Source organism: Helicoverpa zea, chromosome 7 (assembly GCF_022581195.2).
Source record: "Helicoverpa zea isolate HzStark_Cry1AcR chromosome 7, ilHelZeax1.1, whole genome shotgun sequence".
Classification (NCBI taxonomy): domain Eukaryota; kingdom Metazoa; phylum Arthropoda; class Insecta; order Lepidoptera; family Noctuidae; genus Helicoverpa; species Helicoverpa zea.
The window spans coordinates 12,939,616-12,964,972 of NC_061458.1; the positions used below are offsets into that span (position 1 = coordinate 12,939,616).

The window sequence follows — 25,357 nt, forward strand, 5'->3', positions numbered from 1 at the left end:
AATGCCAATTTGTGATTGGTGTTACCATTACGTAAGAGCTATTTTATGCCTATCAGCCAATAAGCTATCGTTTGACGTACATTTAAACTGACGTTTACATGCGTAATTTTGAAAACGCACTTGGGTGTTGTCCGGCTTGATGATTGTAACAACGCTAACGTAATGATCAAACAGTTTTATTTGATTTTCTGACTGATACATTACGTTCTTATTATTAGTAGCAATATTAAAATAGCTATGAAATTATGATGAGTGGTTTCGTGTATTATTTCTTTGTGTTGCTTTGCTATAGCATTACGAAATCGGATGCAGGTTAGTTTAACGATTATTTAAATCTAAGTTTTAGTGTTTTCTTATAGGATATTTGAACAAATTAACGTATGTTTCCATAAATGTAATTTTTGAAATTCTTTTTCTCTTCGGTAATTACAAAAACATTAGCGCTTTGTTTGCTAACGGAAAGTAGGTTTCACATTGCCGTCATTCTTGTTTACTTCGTTACAAATTCATTCAACCCTGAAGAGCAGTGTGCCAGTTACTATTTTCGGCAAATAACATTGTAACTTTATGCATTTTGTATTGTTTCCAGACTCAGTAAGATATTATTACGACTACGAATGTAATGAGCCACTGGTTGCCAACTCTAAGTTGACTGCCACTTCCAGCCTTAGAGACAGGGGACCTGAGAATGCTAAGTTATTTGGTAAGTATCGAACAAACAAGCCCCTGACCAATATCTGGCCTGTATGTCGATATTTTAAGCCTTTAATAGTGTTGAATGTTTTTATTTATATTAGCCTTTAATTCTCATAGTAACAATCCCAAAATACAGGTCAGAATCTGTAACAATAGTTTAAAAAATGAATAAAGTCATTCAAAACATTTGCTGCAGTCAAATCACAACATCAAATGAATGTTTTAGTCCCAACATACTGACAATACCTAACTATTGAATTATATTGATAATGGTAAAATATACAATGTTATCTCGGGTTATCACTAATTGTTGTGATGGCTTTAAAAGCTGTCATTTGCCCTGAAAGACTTGCAAAATTATTTTTTACATTTACCTACAGTATTGTCAGCCATGTTATATAGCATGCATTCATCTGATTAACAAATAATAATTTTTATTTTATTTTTCACCATCATTTTTGCCTTTGCTGCACATGTATTGGTTCATAACAGTATACAGTTCAGAAATGGTATATGCTTGTGTAAGAATGTTATGAATCATTGCATAAGGTATGCTAGAGAATGCTGTAGGACATAAGCCAGCAACATTGGCAATATTTAGATCATATTTTGTTGTCACTTGGGGATGAAGTCATGCCATTATTTTTGCATGCTGTGTGTTGTGTTGTGATTCAGTTGCCAGAATTATAGTTTATGCTTCTTAACCTGTGAATTGTAAACAACTATCAAACATAAACCCAAAGAAGACAGAAAGTAACAGGATTCATTCGTCTGCAGGTCCGTTATCAATATAAAACACTATATAGTTGGACCTCAGTAACCATACTAAATAGAGCCTTTAGTACCAAAATGGCCAGTTTAAATGTCCGATGGGCCTTCAATGCCACTGAGTGGAAACCTACCGTGGAGGAGATCACAGCCGCTTCAAGCTATATACAGCAAGAGGAAAAGCAGAGAATAGCAAGATTTGTATTCCAGAACGATGCTAAATCATCACTAGTTGGCCGCCTTATGCTGAGGAAGTTTGTATACAGCACCACTTCTATACCTTATGAGGAGGTACGGTTTAGCAGAGATGAGAAAGGCAAGCCATTCTTAGTGGAGGGAGGTGATGTACCAATAACATTCAATGTGTCTCACCAAGGAGACTTTGTAGTACTGGCTGGTAATAAGGATCGAAATATTGGCATCGATGTTATGAAAATAGAACCGCCGACAAATAAGAACATCCCAGAATTCTTTCGTATAATGACGCGACAGTTTTCGAGGCACGAATGGTCGATGATTCGTAGTTTTCCCACGGAAATGGAACAGATCGCGTGTTTCTATCGCATTTGGTGCTTAAAAGAAAGTTATGTGAAGAACATAGGGTTTGGTATAACTGTACCCTTGGACGAAATAAGTTTTTCGATCAAAACACGCAAGTTGGAAGTGGGGAGGCTGGTAACTGACACGGTGTTGCATGTGAGGAATGTTAAGAAGGAGGGGTGGATCTTTGAGGAGACATTGTTGGATGACAAACACGCTGTGGCTGTTTCTTTGAAAGTGGAAGGCAATGGCAACTATGTACCCTCGCCTTATACTTATCTGACTTTTGATGAGATAGTGGAAGATGCTAAACCCTTACACGAACCGGATCTGAACTTTAGTTCCGGGTTTATGGAGAAACAAATGAAAAACTTTTAGAATTAAGAGGATTGGCAGTTAATCTCGAATTTATTGCGAAATAAAAAAAAATATTTTCGTAAAATTATAATGTGAAATGTTCGCTAATTTACTTCCAATATGTGTTATATTTGTACCCGACTGCAAAGAAGGGTTAAGTTTTTTACTATTTGGGTTGCTTTTGGATTATATAGATGTGTTATATAGGTTTAGGATCATATTACTTAGTTGTTAGAAGTTCAATGAATGGCAAAGGCAAATAAATAATTATTTGAATATCAAGTGTTATTTAACCGATTAACAGTAATTAACCCACTAACGAGGCAAGTGACTTGAGATAAACTTGTGCATTTTCCCGCACTAAAAAGGTTTGAACGCTTGGACGGCTTCGGAGAATGACTTCGACCAGCAGCTGGTCATTGACCTGGGTAGCGTAAAGAACATAACGCGGGTGGCGACGCAGGGCCGCGCGCATTCGCAGGAGTTCGTCCAGGAGTATCATATCAGCTATGGCTCCAACGGACTTGATTACGTTCAGTATAAGGCCGCCGGCGGAGAAGTCAAGGTAAAAACAAACACATCAATACAATAACGAACATATGACTAACAGGTTGAGAGGTCGGTTTGCATGTGTTTTCTGCTTCTTAGTTTGGTTTTCTTGTGTGTTGTCATGTTTTGAAAGTAACACTCACTTTAATTTGGCGTTGAGTTTTATTTTGCTAATAACATATCCATTCTTTTCATCTTTAATTTTCGGGACATAGAATCATGGGTCATGTTTTAGTTGATTAACTAAATTACCCTGATATGACTGGTACATACCCGTAGATTAGAGGAGTAGTAATTTACCTCACTTAATGAATTGATGTAGTTGGGTTATGGCTGGTCTCCCCTAATTTTGTTTTGTATGTTGGTGACGGTCTTATTTATTTGAGGCTGAATTTCTTTTAAGTTGCGTGACTGCCGTCTATACGTAAGTAGTCTGAGAATGATACTATGGAAGTTAGTTCAGTGGTATTAGATCTGTAATACCTACATGACTCATAGACATGTATGTCATTTATACTGGCGGTGTTATTGTAGATAAAAAAGCAGCAGAAACCAACATAAAAGAACAGCCTTACTTTACATAAATGTAACGAGTAAACGTTATGTTTTTGCTTAAAATAAAACTGTTGATTAAAAGTTTCTCAAACTAAAACACTACACACTGTAAATAAATACAGATTATTTTCTTATACTGTTCTGGAGTATTCTGAAACTAAACATTAACTATTTTCTATTAATTTACACGTCTGAAATATAAACCTGATTGTGGATTGCGTCCAATATATTTTCTCTTGTTATTTTCTGATTAGATTGGGTTGCTAGGGAACCATTAAAACAGCTTATAATTAATTAACTGTTGACAATAAATATACGGGAACTCTGTTAATGTATTGAAGTGTATAGAAGGTTGCCATTGTAATCCTGAACAAAAGCATTGCATTGATGGTAAACCTTGTATTTCAATATGACCAACAACCGTTATGTCGTCATAATGGGCTGAATAGATTTAATTATGAAGCTGGTGACACGGTATTCAGAGCATTCTAACAATAAAAGTGCAATTGCTGCTAATGAGCTCTTTATAAAAGTCAATAATGAAAGCCTACTGGATAAAAGCGCTAATTGGTCAAGTCTTAATTAGTAACGCGGCGCTATTATGTGCAGTATCAAATCAATTTTTAAAACAACGCGTTCAGTTAATATAATATTCCCTACGGCATCAAAATAAAAAAAACCCTAGGTAGTTATAATGTTCTAGAAATATATTAATACTAATTAATTAACTCACATTCATAGCAAGTATAACAAAGAATTGCAATTATTTTCGCTCACTATGGGAACCGCATTGTTTTTCCATACAGATAGATAAAGTCGTATACAATTACCACTCTAGATGACAGAATACCTTGACTTTAGGGGTACTCTTATTTCTTTATCTATTCAGCAGTAGACTTGAGTTACCTAAATCAGCTGTTACTTATACCTATCAACAAACTAAATCTTAGTCAACTACCAAGACGCAATCCACAATCCCGCACGCTACTAACGTAACCTACCGGTGAAGGCACATCAGCATGGACGGCGCGGGAAAGCTCCTACTACCAGCACCTGACCATCCAACTGGACAAACGACGCGAGATGCGGGGCATTGCCACGAGAGGGCGCTTTGCCACCGACGAGTATGTCACTGAGTACATGCTGCAGTACTCCGACGATGGAGAGAGTTGGAGACCTATTACCACTCATGATGGGTACTCGCAGGTAGGTGTGGTTATGGGTGTACTACTAACAATTTTTTTGTTATATAGCCTAGGCATGTCGTAAGTACAATGTCCAAGGTATGGTACCTTGGTATGTTTGTTTGAAAATTCTGTCTTAAGTAAATATCTTTTATAATCTTATTTACTTTAGTATGGGAAGTTGAAGTATTGTTTGATGCAGAATTTTTGCTCCCTTAGCTAATATGGAAAAGATCTGTAGGTACAGTGGAAATATAGAACGATGATTGAGATAAACAAAACATGAACTGTCAGAGGGAATTTGATGTTACTTGAATTTGATGATTTTTGATGTTACTTGGCAAGTTTTAATAGAAAATTAAATACTTGATTCATGCGTTGAAACTTGCCAAGTAACATCATTAAAAAGTAACTATTTTTAACTGAGGTATGTGTATGGAACTTGGTACTTATTCAGATCTCACTTTTATAGGCGAAGCATTCCCATATTATCGAACTTGGCAGTCTTTCACATTTTTGTTTTGGGTGGGATAATTGTTACCATATGTGTTACAGTTGCACTGACATAAAATAAACATATATCTTTGTTTATATTTAACCTTTGCATGGCACTGCAGTCTCATGCGCCTCAACTTACAACTTTAATGTTAAAACAATTTATAAACAAGCAAAATTATACCCTATCACCTAATCAATAGAGCTTACATTTACATAGATGTTCGAAGGCAACCACGACGGCAATACGGTGCAGAAGAACGAATTCGAAGTGCCCATCATTGCACAGTTCATTCGGATAAACCCCATGAGATGGCGGGACAAGATCTCCATGAGAGTCGAGGTCTATGGATGCGATTATGGTATGTATGGAGTGAGATATAGAGGGCATTATCGTGTATTCAAAATTGTCGTTTAAATATTCCATGATAGGCAAGGCCGTTTGAAGTGATAGAGGTCTATAGATTAGGTGAATGAAGGCTTTGAAAATTACATTTTTAATATTCTTCGGAGGAGAAATTAAACTACCAGCATCTAAAATAAACATAAATCTAAATGTACATTACCATGGACAAGGTCAAAATAAAATGGTCGTGTACTTTAAATATAAATAGGCAAGTCGTCTATAAATCGCTTTAACTGCCTACTGAAAAGCGTGTAATAAAAATGAAACGGCCAAGGTGCCTTTTGACGGAAATATTTTATAGGCTTCTAAAAAAATATATCTTTCGTCTAAGGACATTTTCTCCAAAGCTCCTTGCATCATTCAGAGGAGCTATAAAAATATTCTTGGAAAAATATACTAGCTAAAAATGAGACCGTACCGTTTCACCCGCGGTTTCCTTCGCTCCCGAGGGAACATCAAAACCCGCCCGGTACTTTTAGCCTTGGAATGTAACATCCTTACAAACTTTTGCATTTTTAATATTAGTAGGATTTGAGTCTTTAGGATTTAACAATGTATTTAAAGGTCAGTCAGGCAATTATTCCGTGTGGCACCCTGGTTGAACTGGAAGCCGATCCTAACACAGTAGTGAAAAGGCTAGGCAAATGATGATGATGATTAGGTTATATTACATACAAAATTCATCCCCCAGTTGCGGATACCCTCTACTTCAACGGAACATCCTTAGTCAAGATGGATCTCCTACGTGACCCCATCTCTGCCTCCAGGGAGGTCATCCGCTTCAGATTCAAGACCAGTACAGCATCAGGCGCGCTCATGTACTCCCGGGGTACGCAGGGAGACTACCTGGCTTTGCAGCTCAGGGATAACAGACTTGTGCTCAATATTGATTTGGGTAAGTGTGGTAGACTTTAGTCAGTATTCATTATAAAATAAAATGTGGTGAAGAAATATGTGGTGTACACATGTTGCACCAGCTGGTACTTATAAATCATGATTGTTGTGGTTTACTGTATCTTCCAGATGTTTAATTTATAATTAATTAACAGAGACACACGGATCTCATTATACTTGTGATTGATTGAGTACCACATTTTGCAATCTAATTATAACCATATGTTCAAAATTGTAAGGTTAAAAACTGTATTAAAGCTTATAATTTAAAATCAAACATTATTCAGATTATTTCCGTGTCATATCTTTTATAAAATCCACTGGGTACTTTTGTTATGTCTCCCAATCATCACACGTTAGCAACGTCAAGGAGTATTTATATTATTGTTTGACCAAAAATATTAACTAACAGAAGTATTTTTTTCTCTCCAGCAATCACCTACCCTTACTTCAGCTTCACCATTCAAACAAAACTTCGCTTCGCTTTTTTAATACTAATAATATTAAATAACCTATTCTCCCCAGGATCCGGTACATCAACGTCCCTATCAGTGGGCAGCCTACTAGACGACAATATCTGGCACGATGTGGTGATCTCCCGCAACCGACGCTCCGTCATCTTCTCAGTGGACCGCGTTATAGTGCAGGATCGCATCAAGGGAGAGTTCTCCAGGCTTAACTTGAATAGGGCTGTAAGTATTTTTATTTTATCAATATTTAAGTAAGATACATTAACGACCAATCGTTTTCTGTGCGAGAGGAGGCCTGTGCCCAGCAGTGGGACGATAAAAAGGCTGTAATTGGAACTTTAAGATGCACAATGTTATTCTTCTTTTTATTGAGATGAAGATTTAAAACACTGGTACAGTGGAAAATACTAAAGTGTTCGAAGTAAACTCTTCTTTTTTTATTATCAAATTAAGCCACTTGGCCCACAGATATATCTTAAAGACTTACATACATATATTAAACTTTGGTTAGTTCTATTTATGGATCGACAACACCTAGTTCCATGAACTCATTACGATCAAAAGATTTGTTTACAAAATAATGTCAACAAGCGAAGATTTGTTTGTAGTAGCGGGTCTCGTAATCAATACGTATTGACGACACGCTTACGAGACGACTACGCTTGTTATCCTTGTCTGAAGGACCGTAATCAAGCTAACGAGTTATATTGTCAGAGTTTTCCCAAATCCTTCTATAAGTCTCTGACATAGAATGGGTATATAATTTATACCAATGCGCAACCGTAGCGTATTTGCCTAAAATCATGAAGATATAATGAATTATATCTTCATGATTTTACTAACTTCATGAAATGCTTTATAAGTTCAAGAAATAGTCGCATTTTATGAAGGCTAGTGACTATCGATTTGTTAGTTCAGATTCTTGTTTTTGCTTATGTTGCTTAATGAAGAACCAAGTCACTATTACATAACCAAAATTACCAAACAAATTCTTTATCATAAAATCTCTTTTCAGTTCTACATAGGCGGCGTGCCCAACTTCCAAGAAGGTTTAGTAGTGAACCAGAACTTCACGGGCTGCATCGAGAACATGTACCTCAACGCCACCAACGTCATCCAGGACCTGAAGCAAGGGTACGAGGCGGGGGAGCCTTTCAAATTCCAGAAAGTTAACACGCTTTATGCTTGCCCTGTAAGTTTTATCTAATTTTTACACTTGATTGAATAATATTTTTTGGAAATTGACTAATTTACTCAGTTTTGTCTTGTCAACTTAGGCCATCAAGGAAATAACCCTATCTGTTAAATATTATCTGTTATTCAAACAGTGTCTGTCTCTGGAATATTATTTCTTATACAAAATTGGTGAAACTTTCCTTTAAATTGCCTTTGTTCTTATTTCGTTGGAGAAATAAATACACAGAAAGTTGATAGAATGTTATCCTACGAAAAAACACTGACTTTAAGAAGGATTTATATAGAAGTAGGATTTATGACAAAAACGTTTCCATCTTTTATGATACGATTGTTCTTTTACAAAAAAATAACTAAATAACTTTGTTATTTGTTCCAGGAACCCCCAGTGGTACCAATAACGTTCCTAAAGGAGGGATCATACGCGAAGCTGCGCGGCTACTCGGGCGGCAACACGCTGAACATCTCGCTGGAGTTCCGCACCTACGAGCTGCACGGCCTGCTCATATACCACAAGTTTAATACTGACGGATATGTTAAGGCAAGTGAAAGGAATGTTCAGATATTCTGTTCTGTTTGGTGTAAACTCATTAAAAAAGTATAGTGAAGTTGTCCTATCGGAAATTATTTTCGTCAAGAGATACAAAACTTAGGATGTTAGGCACATCCATGGATCAAAAGGCAATTGTGAAAAAAATCCTGTATTCTGAAAGTATACATAGATGACCACAACAAGGTAAAACAATGAGTAAAATTTTCCCAAACAACATTGAAACTTAATGTTTTAGAGATAAAGTCGAAAATCTGTTAAAGAAATGTTGTAACTTCATGTCCTGGCTTCTGTGCGTTGTCAACAATCGATTTGAGACCCAAACACGTTAAAATAAATTAAATATGACAGGAACTACACATACGGCATACCTACTAGTTTTTACAATAGGTACGATAAATTGAAAATTAACGTCTACTCTTTCTTATCACCAGGTATACATAGAAGAAGGCAGAGTAAAAGTAGAACTAGAAACCCCAGGTTCCCCTCGGGTCAAGTTGGACAACTATGCTGAAGAATTCAACGATGGTCGTTGGCACTCCTTACTCCTCACAATGGCTACTGATAGCCTAACTCTAGCCGTTGATTATAGGCCCGTGAAGACTTTGAAGAAACTTAGGTTTATGACTGGAAGCACTTACTATATTGCTGGTAAGTTTTATTCTATATAGTTTTACTTTCTGCACATTTTGTAAAATGGTGGACTTACCGCTTTAGGCATTTTCTCCCAGTCTACTTTTGGGTGGTGGAGAAATATAGCAGTGCAGTTAAAATAAATAGCAATTTTAATGTAAGGTGATGGTATTTTTATGGTTAAAACGGGTGGAAATATTTTAAAAATAAATGTCTAAGGTATTGTCTGAATGTCAGGTGGAAAATATGAATCGCCGGTGGGGGACTGGATGCACTAGATTCCCAGACCCCCTCCACTCAGGCGAGGTCGGAGTGCCGCTGGGCCTTTTTAGTGGGTATAGTATACCGGGAACGTCGTTACCGGGGAGTCCCACATACCCCTCTCCCGTCCCCCGACGGGAAGGGCATGCGTAATAGCATTTTTTACCCAGCGACAACAAAAAATAAAAAAAGGTGGAAAATATGAAAGAAATAAATATCTCAGATGGTATTGTCTAAATGAATTGAATTCATTATTCTTTCCGTCAACATGTATAAGGAATTCGTAATATAAATAAATAGGTTAGATTTTAAAGATTTTGTTCCTATTGTTCTAAATACTAGCAATACTGCAGCCATTTACTTTGGAACTTTCGTGATGGCAACACTACATTCTGTATCAAAAGCAATTAGCTTAATCAGACAAGTATATATTTATTCTGGTCAGTGGTTCACACAGTGTCCTTAAGGACGCTATAAAATGTACTACTCCAATACTCCAAGTTAAACAAACACTTTGGTGAAGGGCGGACCTTTTTGGGGCCTTTAAGACCGCACCGCGGATTTTTTGATTTTAGATAGCTCCGCCCACTACAATTCGCGCGTCTATCGCGTCGCGCAAGCTATACTCTTCACTCAATGTGTAAAATTTGAATATCGCGCCAATCGCATACGCCGAGGTCAGCGCGAGGTCAGGAGAACCGAACAGGGAAGATAAGGAGCCGCAACTTACATGTTTTATTTTTTTATCGGATTTTTTTTTTGTTGTACTTACAAAAATTATTTGTAATGAAAACTTTTTATGAAGAGTAATATGATAATTTTTACGCGTATGGTTGTGTGTATGTATGTGTGGTGTGTCGTGTATGTGTGTTTGTATATCCAGAACGGATGAATCGATATGTATTTAGGTTTTTTTGTTTGAAATGAAAATTAATCGGGAGTGTTCCTAGCTTTATTTGGTGAATATCGGCCCAAGATGGCCGCCGCCACAAAATGGCGAATTCCTTCAATATGGGTATCAAATGAAAGGGCTTGATTAGTAGAATCATGTATAATATTATAAAGTCCAAGATAGCCACCGCCTGCCAGAAAATGCTGAATTGCATTGTTTTTTTTATAGCTCTCTCAATATGGGTACCAAATGAAAGGGTTTGACCAGTGTTAAATAATTAATACTAATGTTATAAAGAGGGAAGATTTGATTGTTTGTTTCTGTGGATTGTATAGATTCTGAAACTGCTTAACTGATTTGAAGGATGCTTTCACAATTAGAGATTTACACTATCCCCAGTGAATGTAGGCCATATTTTATCCGGGCACAGGAAGAAGTTCCCCGGGAATGCGGCTAAAATCGCGTGAAACAGCTAGTAAAAATTAAGTGGTTAAGGAATAAAAGAGTCGCAGATCTTGTGTGTTAACCATTTAAAAAATGTATGTAGTGAAGGGAAAGGTATCAAAGAAGTAATGAAGCTAAGTAAGTCATTTTCAAACATATTTATTAAAACTGAAATGTAATGTAAATAATAATATAATGTAAAAAAATAAAAAAAGAATTTGTAGTATAACACGGTCTCCATAGATTTTTTGTTCTCAGAGTGCTTATATTTACGTAGTAGTATAGTAAGTTGAACTCAGTCTTGCGCGCGGCCTTATGTGTGGGTAACCCTTGTACATATATAGTGACTTTGTGTGCGTGACAAGAGGTACAGTCGGGTACAAATACAGTTATTTAGGGGTTACGGCTGTTTAAAGAAAAACAGTTATTACGTAATTTAATGTTTATTTATTTATAATGATTCTGAATCGCTACTTGAAAAATCAAATGATGAATTTTGCATTCTTAGTCCACACTTTTATTTATTGTCCTCGTACCCCGAGCTAGAAAATATGTAAGGAGTATTTAATTCATCTTAGATATTTCACCTCATTTATTTTTTAGATACTGTCAATGTCGATTTGAAAAAACGTATGAGAAAATAATGAAAAACTGTAAAATGTAATAATAAACATTTTCTCCGTTAAGAACTAGACATTTTTGTAAACGACTGTACCCATAACAAAAAGCGATAAGAACACGTCATGCTCGCACGACGTCACTGTCACACGAACGAAAGTTGTATATTTACAAGCCGACGCACACATAGGGCCGCGCGCAAATCTGAGTTATCGTCACAAATTATTATACCTACGGCCGGAGCGACAACATGCACAGGTCCGACCTCGAAGAGGGCTATCGCCGGACTGGCTCGTCTCCGTACACATGTATCAATCGCTAGAGCATGGACATAAGGTTCAGAATTGCGTAGCGTCTACCATGATCGCGGCCGCTCAAAAAATCCAATATCTTAAAACTTTAATTAAAAATGTTTGGTAATAGTTATGGAAAAATGCCTTTGACAAAACGTTAATATTGATGTTAAGAATATATTAGAGTAATTTTGAAACATAAAGATAGTGTAACTTTCTTGTAATTTCAAAAATAGTACTTTTTTAGACGTGTTTTCGGAATTAATTATGATCGAGTAAAATTATCAGTATCGTGTTTTCGTTCTGGCAGAATCTAGATAAAGATATCAATTTACCTATATCAAAATTTCAGATCCATTGGTAAGCTGGTAGTCCTATAATTTGGCATGGCAAACGGCAAATGAAATCAAGGTGGCGTCTTAATTTGACCTTTAAAAAGTGCTGATTTTCAGCCTACTGTGAATAAATAACTTATTAAATTTTTCTTTAAAGGAAATACTAATAATATGATTATTATCTAGGTGGTAAGGCGCCGCCGCGTGGGTTCGTGGGCTGCATGCGCAAGATCGCGGTGGACGGCAACTACCGCCTGCCCACCGACTGGAAGAAAGAGGAGTACTGCTGTCCCAATGAGGTCGTGTTCGATGCCTGCCAGATGATTGATAGGTAATGTATAGTTTAAATACCTAGTTATCTAAACAGTACAGAGATATTATAGTTTGAGGTATAATGTACCATTTAAATGTTAGTTAAGATTATAATTTGTTGCATTGTAATTGAATTATTGAGTTATGAAATACAGTCTCTGCACATGAAGTTTTTGTTTGGTGAATGTAATCCAATTCAAACCAACATTCAAGGCTAGAGTCGAAATTAAATTGGGATTTTAATTTTACAATATGAGGATGTGTATGTATCCTCTGAGGATTACCGTTCCAATCTTTTTCCAAACGTCCATGAAAGAAATCTATGTTTAGGTATAGAAGTGACGTCTTTAATAATATTTACGGTATTTATTTTTAAGCTACTTCCTAAATACATGTGTGTTGTGCAGATGTAACCCGAACCCGTGCGAGCACGGCGGCGTGTGCTCGCAGACGGCGGACGAGTTCAGCTGCAACTGCCAGGCCACGGGGTATGCCGGCGCCGTCTGCCATACTTGTGAGTTGCTTTATGTATTCATACGTGTAAGAATATTGAGGATAATGAGAATAGATGATTCTCTCGAGCCTTTTTCCCGAATACTTTGGGGTCGGCTCGGCTTTCAGTCTAACCGTACGCAGCTCAGTCGCGATTCGTGCAAGACGTAGTAATGAATAAAAGATTTATTAGATTAGACGTTGTTCTACTAAACTAAAAACCTTTTTTTTGTGTTTTATTTTGTCTTTATATTTTTATTCCTCCTTCACACGTCTTGCACAAGACCACAATATTTATAATTTTAAAAAGCGTTTTTGCCTTTGGAAACTTTCTGTTTTTTTTTTCAAAATAAAAAAAAGTAAGCTTATCTCAGAGTCCTGCACCTTCTGTACCTTAAACTTTGAAATGACTAATGTATGCTTATATCTCCTAGCCGTGCACCCGCTATCGTGTCAGGCGTACAAGAACGTGCAAGCTGTCTCCCGGTCAGCCGACATACACATCGACGTGGACGGGTCGGGTCCATTGCCAGCGTTCCCCGTCACCTGCGAGTTCTATTGTAAGTTTTAATATCATTTAATTGTTATTTGTATATTGAGGTTCACAGTGTTAGTAAATTACATTAAAAAAACTGTCAGGTTCAAGTCTCGGGTCGATATAGCTTTATGGGTTTGAAATACTTTCGCTAAGCAGCTCTGTGTCTAGAAGGTGATTGATATACCCGTGCATCGGAGAGCACGTTAATGTCGGCCTTGCTTGTGATCTCTCTCTGGTGTTGTCGGATTGCCGTCCCATCGCGCCATGAGAGTTAAGGAATAGGGAGTGCACCTGTATTTGCGCAAATACGTCTGCACTATAATATGTCCTGCGCAGTTGGCTCATTTCCTTATATGAGCTGGCTAGGAAGTCATTATTATATAACTAAAAAAATCCTATCCTTTTCTTACAGCGGACGGTCGCATAATCACAGCAGTGCAGCACTCGGCATCGCAGAACACGGTGGTGGACGGGTACCAGGAGCCGGGCAGCTTCCGCCAGGACATCGTGTACGAGGCGTCGCGGCCGCAGCTCGAGGCGCTGCTCAACCGCTCGCACTCCTGTCTGCAGCACCTCGAGTACATGTGCAAGCATTCCAGGCTGCTCAACTCGCCCAGTGAGTACAGCACAGCAGCCAGCAGGAGCCATCACAGAACACCTCCCTCTCTAATTTGATACTTCACTGTGTGGAGCAACACTCGAACAATAGCGTCGCTAGCGATGGTGTACGAGGGTAGATGGCTTTCACGTTATCCGTGTTGCAGAGCAGGTGATCGTGTACGAAGGACATCGGTATCGGATGCTCGCTTAAAGCCGCGAAGGCACTTAGTCATGTCACGAGTACCTTAAACAATACCTGTTATTTAGTTGGTGAAGGAACAACACTGTTTTCTCCATGTTACTGTTGCGACAGTGTTTTTTTTTTTTGTATATTTTCTGTGTGGCTAAATAAATGGTTGAAATGTTGACTAAGTTAACATTATCCCCAGGCGAGGAGTCGTCGTTCCACCCGTTCGCGTGGTGGGTGTCCCGCTCGGGGCAGCGCATGGACCACTGGGCCGGGGCCCCGCCCGGCTCGCGCATGTGCCAGTGCGGGGTGCTGGGCGCCTGCGCAGACCCCACCAAGTGGTGCAACTGCGACGCCGAGCATATGAAGCCCGATGGTAACCTATAACAATTACTAAATATCAACTGTACTAATTATCAACAACTACGCATCTCTGAGATAGATCAGACAAGAGTCTCTTGACATAGATTTGCTTCCTACTTATTCTAAGACCTATGCTTTGTACCATGTTTTACAAAATAAAGTATCTTTATGTCTATCTAGTACTCTTACGTCTACGAGACCAAATGCAACTTTGGTTTTCAATATCACGCATACAGCTCGTAACTAGAATAAAAAAATATATACCAAAGATTGTGTGACCTCAAATAGTTCGTATAAAAAATGACTTCTTATTTATCTGAATGCGTGTTCAGTTAAATTCATCATCCTACTTCTTCTGTCACATAGAATTCCAAGTCGACGGCGGTGAGATCACTGAGAAAGAATTCTTGCCGGTGAAACAACTACGCTTCGGCGACACTGGGTCGCATCTCGACGAGAAAGAGGGACGGTATACACTCGGACCTCTGCTGTGTGAAGGAGACGGTATGACTTATTATGTAGTTCACAATAATTGTAACATTGTGTAGAAAATGTATTGATATAATTGTTTGGAATTGAATGGAGGGTCCATTCAATATCCGCAACAGCTCAATAGCTAAAACGTCGCTAAACGTTGATGAGGCTGTCGAGAGCTGGTGTTTTCTTGTACCAATTTCAGATTTCACCAATGTCAACAATGAACACACTCTAGAGGTAGTAACGAGCAATGTAGATTATTTGAGGGGTTTTATGCGTTGTTTTATTTTCCAAATTGTTATGAAAAAAAACCATAAAAGCAGATTTTTACTCTGGCCAACCATTCCTTTCTAAAAACTTTTATCTACATTCAATTTTATGTTATAGTTATCAGATGCTTTAAGTTATCATTTCCTTCATAGATCTATTCAGCAACGCGGTAACGTTCCGCATCTCGGACGCGGTGATCACGCTGCCGATGTTCGACCTCGGACACAGCGGCGACATCTACTTCGAGTTCAAGACTACTAAGGAAAATGCTGTGCTTTTGCATTCTAAGGTAAGCTGTGCACTACACCTATGAATGCAAATGTTTTTTATCATTCATTAATGTGAAAGAATGTCGTCTATCTAATCTTTTCCCGATTAAGTTGTGGTTGGTCTCGAATTTAATTAAATACAAGCTAGTACCAATGTCTTACATGGAGTGACTGCCTATCTGCCTGGGCAATTTGATATTCCCCGGTATGTTTGGTTGTCAGACTTTTATGGTTTTTAGCTTTCCATATAGAATGCCAAAAAAACAACTGAGACCTACAGTTTTGCTTCGCCGATCAACAGTGATAAGCATAGTCTTTTGACAGCCAACTAAATCAAAATTATTTTGTTACTATACTTCGGCCGTTCAGAGAATGCGTTCCTGACACCTATCAGTTAGTCACGACTAGTGATGGGCACAACATAACACTGAGTTCGTTACCGTTCCTTCAAAATGAACCGCCGCATTATTTTAAGATTATTTTCGTTTTAAATTGGCGGAATCATTTGTTTTATATTTTAGTTATTTAAGTGGAAACCAAAAAAAGGTAATATTCATATAATAAAATTGTTTTATTTATTCTTTGTTACAAGTACATTGAATTGAATGTGCGAACAGAATATTAATCAGACTCCGATTTGCTTGAGGAGGTGGTGTCTTCATCATCATCTTCGCCTACATGTATAATTATATTATTATCAATAACAGAATCAATCCTGATATCTCGGTCTAACAAAAGCCGGGTAATCAAATAAAAACAGATCGAAAACACTTGAAAAACGTGGTCAATGCGCACGAAACGACAACGGACGACTGTTTTAGCGTCACAAAATGGCGGCCCATAACGCCATTTGGGGTTACCATTTTTAATCTAAGTATAAAAATGCGGTTTGGTCATAGTTTTATTTTTATATTTCATAAAAGTTATAATTAAGTCTTATAGTCCATTATTTTCCAATTCTTAAAAAGAAAATCAAAACGTATTATTTTATATTATAACTGTATAAGAACAGATTACGATACTTGCCTGTTATTTTTAGCACAGCACTACAAAATATAAACCGCTGACATAACCTTGTATATAATAGCGCAGTATAGATTTAGAAAAATATTGTTTACCAAGTTATTTGACACTCAGTTTGGCACAAAATTATAACATTCATTGATTATTGATATAATAATGTTGTTTTAATGCTCCTCAATTGTTAAAACGGTAAACAACCAGCAAAAATATTTTTATCGTAACTGCAACGCCATTGCAAAGTTACGTCGTCAGTTCAATCGCGACGTGTCAGGAACGCATTCTCTGAATGGCCGAACTATAGCAATAAAGTAATCTGTATGTATGTTCTACAGGGTCCCCAAGACTACATAAAGCTATCCATCATCGGCGGAGATCAGCTGCAGTTCCAGTTCCAAGTGGGAGACACTCCGCTCGGCGTGTCCGTGGAGACCAGCAACCGACTGGCTGATAACAACTGGCATTCTGTTAGCATTGAGAGGAACAGGTATGTGGGATAAAAGTAAATGGAAAAAGTTATGAGGAAAATTTGAGCCTTGTGATGTTGTTGTCAAATTGTTGTATGTTATTTTTAGTTTGGTGCAGTGGTTGGAATATTTAGATAGTATATGATTTCCACATAGGATAACTGAAATTGTTCCTATGTAATATGGGTGCCTCTTATAAGCCTGATGTTGGTTAATTTACGACGTAATTTCCAGTAAATAAAATAGGCTTTCTTTATCCTTCTCTGTGGGACGATAAAAATGCTGATGATGATTGAATATAAATTCACATTTGACAAATCGTTTTTACATCATCATAATTACATCACAATAATTATTACATCAACTTATCCTAAAGATTTCTTATTAATTTATACTTAAGGTTTGTTGGTTGTACTAAATAAATAAATATAAAATAAATTATCATGCACTGCCAACATATTGATATTTTTGAGTTTGTTTTTTTTTTTTTATCAACGAATGCAGTCACATATCTTTATAGCACTGTCCTCATATTGTAATTGGTCCCTTCAGGAAAGAAGCCCGCGTAGTAGTAGACGGAGCCCTGAAGAACGAGATCCGCACGGCCAAGGAGCCGGTGCGAGCCCTGCACCTCACCACGGGGCTGGTGCTGGGCGCGGCGCTGGACCGCAAGGACGGCTTCGTGGGCTGCGTGCGGGCGCTGCTGCTCAACGGCAGGCCCGTCGATCTCAGGAGCTATGCGCAGAGAGGTACGACTGGTTTATTCAATTACACCAATCATAATGTTACATACACATTTCTTACTATTCTCAAAATAAAAAGAAAAATATCTAAATTAAATACTCCCTTAGTAGCTCAGCCAGCTGTACAGATCATATCTTACATAAGGTGCTATCGTGCATAAGGATTTGCTCAGACATTCATTCTCACCGAACCAAAAAACACCAGACGCAAGACCGACAGTTACGCACTCTTTGATGCATCGGTGAATCAATCACCAACTTCCAGGCACCAAACAGCTTTGTGTTTCTTAAAACCCTCAAAGTGATTTTGATTAATTTCGCTCCCTCGCCAAATGACAGTGAGTGGCCGATTATTAGCTGATGCGCGTAATTTTACGTATCATTAAAGTATGTTAATATTTTTTTCCACAAAAATTACAACATTAACTTAATCATAATCTCTGCCCAGGACTGTACGGCATCTCCGAAGGTTGCGTGGGCAAGTGCCAGTCGTCACCCTGCCTCAACAACGGCACGTGCCTCGAGGGCTACGACTCGTACTCCTGCGACTGTCGCTGGACAGCATTCAAGGGTCCTATTTGTGCTGATGGTGAGTAAAAACTGTAGTTTTCAAATTTCTGTAGTAGGAATTAGCATATTTTGGAGTGATATGTATCTTTTTTGGTGTTCAAGTAAGCTGTTTCCAAAGTTATTTTCTTTAATAGAATAATTTTAAATTATAATAACAGTACAAAATATAACAGGAACTTAGCTTTAAATATAACAGAAGCTTTGGAATAATGTTTTGTAATTATTTAATGGTCATTACCTACTGATACCTCTTGTCAAGATTAAGAACCATAAGAAATTGGCTTTTGTATTTATCGACTGTTGCAGATATTATAAAGTATGTAAATACCTAAAACATTTTCTCATTTCTTCAACAAATTACAATATTTTTGCTATTTATCACAGAAATCGGCGTGAACCTCCGTCCGAACTCGATAATAAAGTACGACTTCCTCGGCTCGTGGCGTTCCACCATCGCCGAGAAGATCCGCGTCGGCTTCACCACCACTAATCCTAAGGGATTCTTACTCGGATTCTATTCTAACATCTCTGGGGAATATCTTACTCTGCAGGTCTCGAATTCTGGTAAGAGTTATGTTATTTATGAATATGAAGTTTAAAAGTTTTCGAAAAAGTCGTAGCTTTCCTCTGCGAGCAAAAATATAAAGTCAGGAAAATAATACTGTCCTGTCCCCATGTTTCCAATACTTTTGTACGAGATTTTTCACTGTTCAGCTACCTTTCGATATATTAATGTTTAGTGACTTTTGGATTTCTAAGCTCCTTTATTACAATTTTAAGTAAATTCTGGTATATATTTTAGTTCAGTTGTAAAGTTATCTATAGAAGCTACGTTATTCAGCAGTTTTGGAAATTTTGACGTTCATTGATTTTTGGGGCTGATCCTACATGTCCTAGCAATTATATGCCGCATTATATTCAATGAAATAACCAAAACTGTGTATTCCAGGTCATCTTAGAGTAGTATTCGACTTCGGGTTCGAGCGGCAGGAGATAGTGTTCCAGGGCAAGCACTTCGCGCTCGGCCAGTACCACGACATCCGCCTCTCCAGGAAGAACGGCGGCGCCACCATGCTGTTACAGGTGTGTTATAGTTTATAGTAAAGTTGTAAACATATGTGTATTTAAAAATTTATATAACAATGAGAAAGATAGACTATAACTTGTCCAATTGCCTGTTCTAAGTTAGTTGCCTATGAAAGTTACGAAATATCATCCTCCAGCCTTATCCCAATTCTTATTTGTTACGAAGTAATGATATAAAGGAATTTTCTGCATTTTAGTGGTGGAACTAAATAAGGATGTTATTCATAACAAATATCGATACTTTGTTAAAGTATACTGTAAATTCAATACATAACATATTTATCAACAATGTTACACTTCATATATTTCAATTAAATGCAATTTCTCATACATTGATAGAAATATTTTTGTGCGCAAATATTGTACACAACGTACCATGCCGAAATAAAGTTTAACAACGAAACAATATCATAATTCTAATGATTCTCCCCAGGTGGACAACTACGAGACTCAAGAATACAACTTCAACATCAAAGACTCAGCCGACGCCCAGTTCAACAACATTCAGTACATGTACATCGGCCGCAACGAGTCCATGAGCGAAGGCTTCGTGGGCTGCGTCAGTCGAGTGGAGTTCGACGATATATACCCGCTCAAGTTGCTGTTCCAGCAGGACCCGCCGCCTAATGTTAGGAGTTTGGGAGGTACGTTACTTTTATTTGTAAATGAGTCACTCGCGTCCTGAAAATTGCTTCCCGAACTCTTAAAAAGTAGCCTACATTTTATTCTAACGTATAGCTGCCAAGGTATAGTAGTATAATATAGCAATGCAAGCTTTCAAAGTCATCAAAATCGGTGATTTTGAAATTTGTTTACATTTTATTTTCAACCTTATAACGCAGTTGAATCATCTTTACTGATAAAATTCTAGCCTTTTACCAGAGGTTCCTCACGGATATCTAACAGAAATATTTTTTTTCCGTGTAGTGAGATCAGACTAACAATAAAAATCTTCAGTGTTCAAATATCAGTATAAACAAAACTATGTACATCCCCAGGTGGTGTACTAAACGAGGACTTCTGCGGTGTAGAACCTGTCACCCACCCGCCCGAGCGCGTGGAGACGCGTCCCCCGCCAGACCTCGACCTGCAGCGGGACCTCGACCTGCACAACACCGACGAGGCCATCCTCGGCAGTCAGTACCCACGTCATAGATACCCTTACCCTAGATACCCGTACCCTATAACCTCGTACTCTGGGTACCCGCCTGGGTTTTCGCCCTATGAACCTAAACCGACTTACACCTTGCTCGATAATATTACTACCGGGTTTTTTACTGCACTTTTTGATCATAATTTAGTGGTTTGAGGAGTCTTGTGTCTACATCAAGCTACTTCAATTTACAAAATATGTGCAATCAACATTGACCCTTATCACTTGATAATTAAAGTTGAAAATATATATTTTTAAATTCAGATTGTACAATAAAAACCATGCACAACACAGACGAGGCCATCCTCGGCAGTCAGTACCCGAGTCATAGATACCTATACCAGAAATATCCGTTCCCTCGTACTCTGAATACCCGCCTGGATACTCGCCCTATGAACCTGAACCTTCATACACTTTGTTCGATAATATCGCTACCGGGTTTTTTTACTACACTTTTTGCCCATAATCTTGTTGTTTAACACATGCTTGAAAGAATTTATAATTTCATGAAAATTAACTATAGTTCGGCCATTCAGAGAATGCGTTCCTGACACGTCGCGATTGAACTGACGACGTAATAACATTCATTGATTATTGATATAATAATGTTGTTTTAATGCTCCTCAATTGTTAAAACGGTAAACAACCAGCAAAAATATTTTTATCGTAACTGCAACGCCATTGCAAAGTTACGTCGTCAGTTCAATCGCGACGTGTCAGGAACGCATTCTCTGAATGGCCGAACTATAGTGACGTACTTTATCGATATATTTTATGGAGAATACAGTCTCATTTTTTTTTCAATGAATTGTATATTTTTTACTGATTTTATTGTTTTACTATTAACACATATTATAATCAGAAGGCTTTTTGATGTTCCAACAACAATGGTTATACAATAAAAAAAATATTGTTAATTAACGGTTTGCTACCAAAGCCGAAAGGGTTATATTGTACAAAATAAAAACTATGTTCATTCTGCAAGTAACGGGTTCAATGATTGACACAAATGAATACTTGAATATATTTGAATATATTTTTATTTTTAAAATTTTATGATCATTCATAACAATATTAACCTACAAAAACACAAGACACAGTTGATTAAAGATTAAAGCTAATACTGAATCTAGAGAGTTAATACTAAGTCTAGAGAATTTTAAACTGACAATATACCTTACTACATACCTTTATAAGGGTCTGTACCCAAATAGTAGATCCAGTCCCTATTACTAAGACTGTCTGTTTGTCACTATGCTGTAGGATATCATGAACCTTGACAATATTTAGTGGGTTGTCATTAATAACAAACGTGATAGATGATGAAGTCTGCGCCTCTTGTCTTGTAGTTCTATACTTACTTGTAATAAATACTTATTAATAATAGTATATTGTTTGTGTACAATTGCAGCTGTACTGGCGTTCATATTCCTGCTACTGATTATCGTGGCCATTGTGTTGGTTCGAGCGCTCTCAAGGCATAAGGGAGAATACCTCACACAGGTCAGTTGCAACATTTATTTATTTACGTGCATAGGAATATTCTTCTGGTAAGGCGAGGGTTAAATAAAACACTTTCATTTATACTTTTGGCATCTTTTTTAAATATTTTTTTATTCCTTTTAGAAAAGATTTGCTTTTTAAGAAGTCTGTGACTGTAATTTTCTTGGTGTTCTCTTTTTGGTAATTGGGTGAAAAGTATTGTTATTGTTGTTTGTAACTTTTACTAAATTAATATTAGTCCTTATTCATTTTTTTCTAATCAACTGTGCATCAGTATAACAGTGATGACGAGATGGAATTGAAATGTTGAATGTTCCTTTGTGTGCTCAGGAGGAGCGTGGCGCGGACGGCGCGGCGGACCCGGACGCGGCGGCGCTGGCGGCCGCCACCGGCCCGCGCGTCACCAAGCGCAGGGAGTTCTTCATATAGGACACCCCCACTGCTGTACCTACTCGACTCGCTAAACGATATTGTGAAAATCTACGAGTTCGCCTGGACTTCACACCCAGTAAAACTAGGCGTATTTTCCAGATATATGTAGCTATACTGACTTGTATTCATAACGTCTTAAATCGACGCCACGTTGAGAATACATATGTGTGATAATTTCCAACAGTTGTGAACACTATACAGGCCGACTGTAGGTGGTTGTTCCCCATCCCCATACTCCACCAGTACAATATGGTGTCGAATTCATGCCGTCATGAATACTGGCAAATACTATATTACCTTGCCCCATACAAATTATTATCAGCAGCAACTATAACATAAACAACTATTATATTTTACAATAGCTCAAAAAAATACTGCCTGATGAACTTATAAATGCCATAGTAAACAAAATAAAACATAAAATGCTACATATAAATCCACAGAACAAAATATATCCACTTCAATAACCATTAAAAATATATTTGACTTAAATCTACGTTACACTGGAACTTATAAAAATTACGAATCGTATTCTAAAAATGAAACTAGTACAACAAAAAACATTTCTAAAGACAATATATCAGTATTCCAACGTCATTATATGACTTAAAATTCTTTCGAAATGTAAAAATGCGTAATATATCAAATTAAACATTTTTTATTGTATACGGCTATACTCACGCGCAGCTATCCGACTCGCTTCACAGAGAAATAAGAAATAAAATTGCGAAAACTGCAAGCTCCATATTTTGACAAAGTTTGATAACCTTTGCAATCAGTATGACATTTCTTATCATTGAAAACAAAACAAAATTTTAGGTCAAAATGACTTTAGTTCATAAAAACATAATGCACTAGAGACAAATGGTGTAAGTAAATGATAATGACTTGTCAAAGGTTATATTATAATGTAGGTACATACAAGGTACATCTAAAAATGTCTGACTATCTGTACTAATTAATTGTATGTTTAAATTGTAAAGTATTTCTCCCACTAAGTGCCATCTGGCTACTTGCTATCACTACTATTTAGGCTTCAAGCTATCTAAAGAATCTCGTTCTTGTAAAGCTCTCAAATATGTTTCAAATACAGTTATTATTATGAATCTCTTCATATATTGCTCTCGAATTATGTATCACTTATAAATACTTATTTATAATAGTACGCCTTCCTTTTTACCCGACTGCACAAAGCAAAAGAGGGTAATGTGTTTATTGCTAAGTATAAATATTAGAATTCTTCCACAAATCATAAAATTAAAGATACTCATGTATATCTCACGGAACATTTAGGATAAAATTGAATCTACAGTTCACGCAATAAGGTCGTAAATCGCTTTAACAAGACAAGAAAGTTATATAAAATAATACAAACTAGTGTAAGTTTAATATTAGGTTCTTTATAGTTTTATAACATTTGATTATCGACATAGAAGTTTATTTTTATTTAGACTGCTTACTTATAAGCGATTAGGATATTATTAGTTTAAGACAAAACGCGTTGGAAACACATTTTTTTATTTTATTTCCGTCCAAAATGATCTTTTTGTTACTTAACGGTCGTGTGATTATTTTCTTTTAATCGAAATGTGAATAGGGTGAATATTAAGTATAATATAAAATAACCCTTTCACACATTACAAGTGTATTTTTTTAGGTAACTTGTGTAAAGTTATGAGTGTGTATATGTATAATTATTTTGTAAACATTTTATTTATGTGACGTATTATATATTTTTTATATTACGATATAAGTTTGTACTCCGATATAAGCTCCTCTTAAAAGTTCCAAATGAAATACAAATATGAATTAGTATCATGCTTTATCATCGTTAAAGAAAGTTATAAATAATGTCATGCAAATGACGCTGACCCCTAAATTTTGAAAGTGCAAATGTAAAGAGAATTGTAATAAGATACGAAGTCGATAATCTTTCAGAATTTGGGGTAAAGTCAATATACATAGATAGGAGTGTGCTCTGATTTGTATTAAATGAATGAAGGAATATAACAAATATCACTTGATCGTCCATTGCAAACTCCTTTAGCTTCGTCATTTTAATTTTAACCTTATCTCAGTGCCATACGTGACATATTTACACTGTACTGTAACAACTGTACTGTGACAAATACTGTAAAAATAAAATAAACTGCAAACAATTCTGAGCTCTATGTTAAGTTACTAAGGTTCATATTTCATTGGTTAATGTATACGATCAAGTGGGATTGTGCGGTATGATAAGGTGTGTGTGCCTTAACAGAAACCCAGATGGAGCCGCGGCACGTAGTATAGTCACAGATATGTAGCGTGTTGATAGTAGAGTTGTTATTTTACTACTTCGAGTATCACGAATAAATTTTCCACAAATACATTATTGGTTTGTTTTTATTTGTAACTAACCTTTATGATAACTAGGGCGTCACGGGGAGTAATTTTCCATCCCTATAATATAAGTTGTATGTGGTTGTAGTGCCTCGAATCTTGATTTTATGCAGTACTTATGAAGTCCTTGGATTTTGCCCCAGTGATGGTATTAGGCTACCCTTTCTTACAAAGGTTTACGGTGCCTTTTGTTACCCTCAGCTATGATACATTAAAACACGATACATCCCTCAAAACTAAACGATCGCCTCTTTAAATAGATACCTGAGAGGTAACAAAAGCTCTTATCATCAAAATCTGAAGAGGCTCTTTACCTTCAAGTACCCATTCTCCTAAAATTATCAAGTTCCACAAAAGAG

General features: G+C 37.0%; 1 protein-coding gene across 2 annotated transcripts; it reads left to right on the forward strand.

The window, feature by feature from the left end:
• Positions 1-108: 108 nt before the first annotated feature.
• LOC124631730 (neurexin-4) lies at positions 109-23,450 on the forward strand. 2 transcript variants are annotated; one of them, XM_047166297.1, is made up of 25 exons: positions 109-312; positions 590-703; positions 2,730-2,926; positions 5,365-5,506; positions 6,242-6,445; positions 6,970-7,136; positions 7,930-8,106; positions 8,488-8,649; positions 9,093-9,309; positions 12,321-12,465; positions 12,854-12,960; positions 13,373-13,498; positions 13,889-14,092; positions 14,466-14,639; positions 14,993-15,130; positions 15,526-15,662; positions 16,998-17,149; positions 17,682-17,878; positions 18,321-18,461; positions 18,827-19,006; positions 19,392-19,525; positions 19,962-20,172; positions 20,527-20,664; positions 22,093-22,184; positions 22,515-23,450. In XM_047166297.1, the coding sequence occupies exons 1-25, from the start codon at positions 246-248 to the stop codon at positions 22,611-22,613; spliced, it is 3,822 nt and encodes a 1,273-aa protein (XP_047022253.1). In that variant the 5' UTR covers positions 109-245; the 3' UTR covers positions 22,614-23,450. The 2 variants fall into 2 exon arrangements, with proteins under 2 accessions (XP_047022253.1, XP_047022254.1); XM_047166298.1 differs by lacking the exon at positions 2,730-2,926 and adding an exon at positions 4,475-4,671.
• The last annotated feature ends 1,907 nt before the right edge of the window (positions 23,451-25,357 follow it).

Excerpts from the sequence above, each read along its gene's own strand:
- LOC124631730 (XM_047166297.1), top strand. The coding sequence starts at position 246 with ATGATGAGTGGTTTCGTGTATTATTTCTTTGTGTTGCTTTGCTATAGC. Across the intron at positions 2,927-5,364 it reads CCGCCGGCGGAGAAGTCAAG|ATGTTCGAAGGCAACCACGA; the intron begins GTAAAAACAAAC and ends ACATTTACATAG. Across the intron at positions 12,466-12,853 it reads GCCTGCCAGATGATTGATAG|ATGTAACCCGAACCCGTGCG; the intron begins GTAATGTATAGT and ends TGTGTTGTGCAG.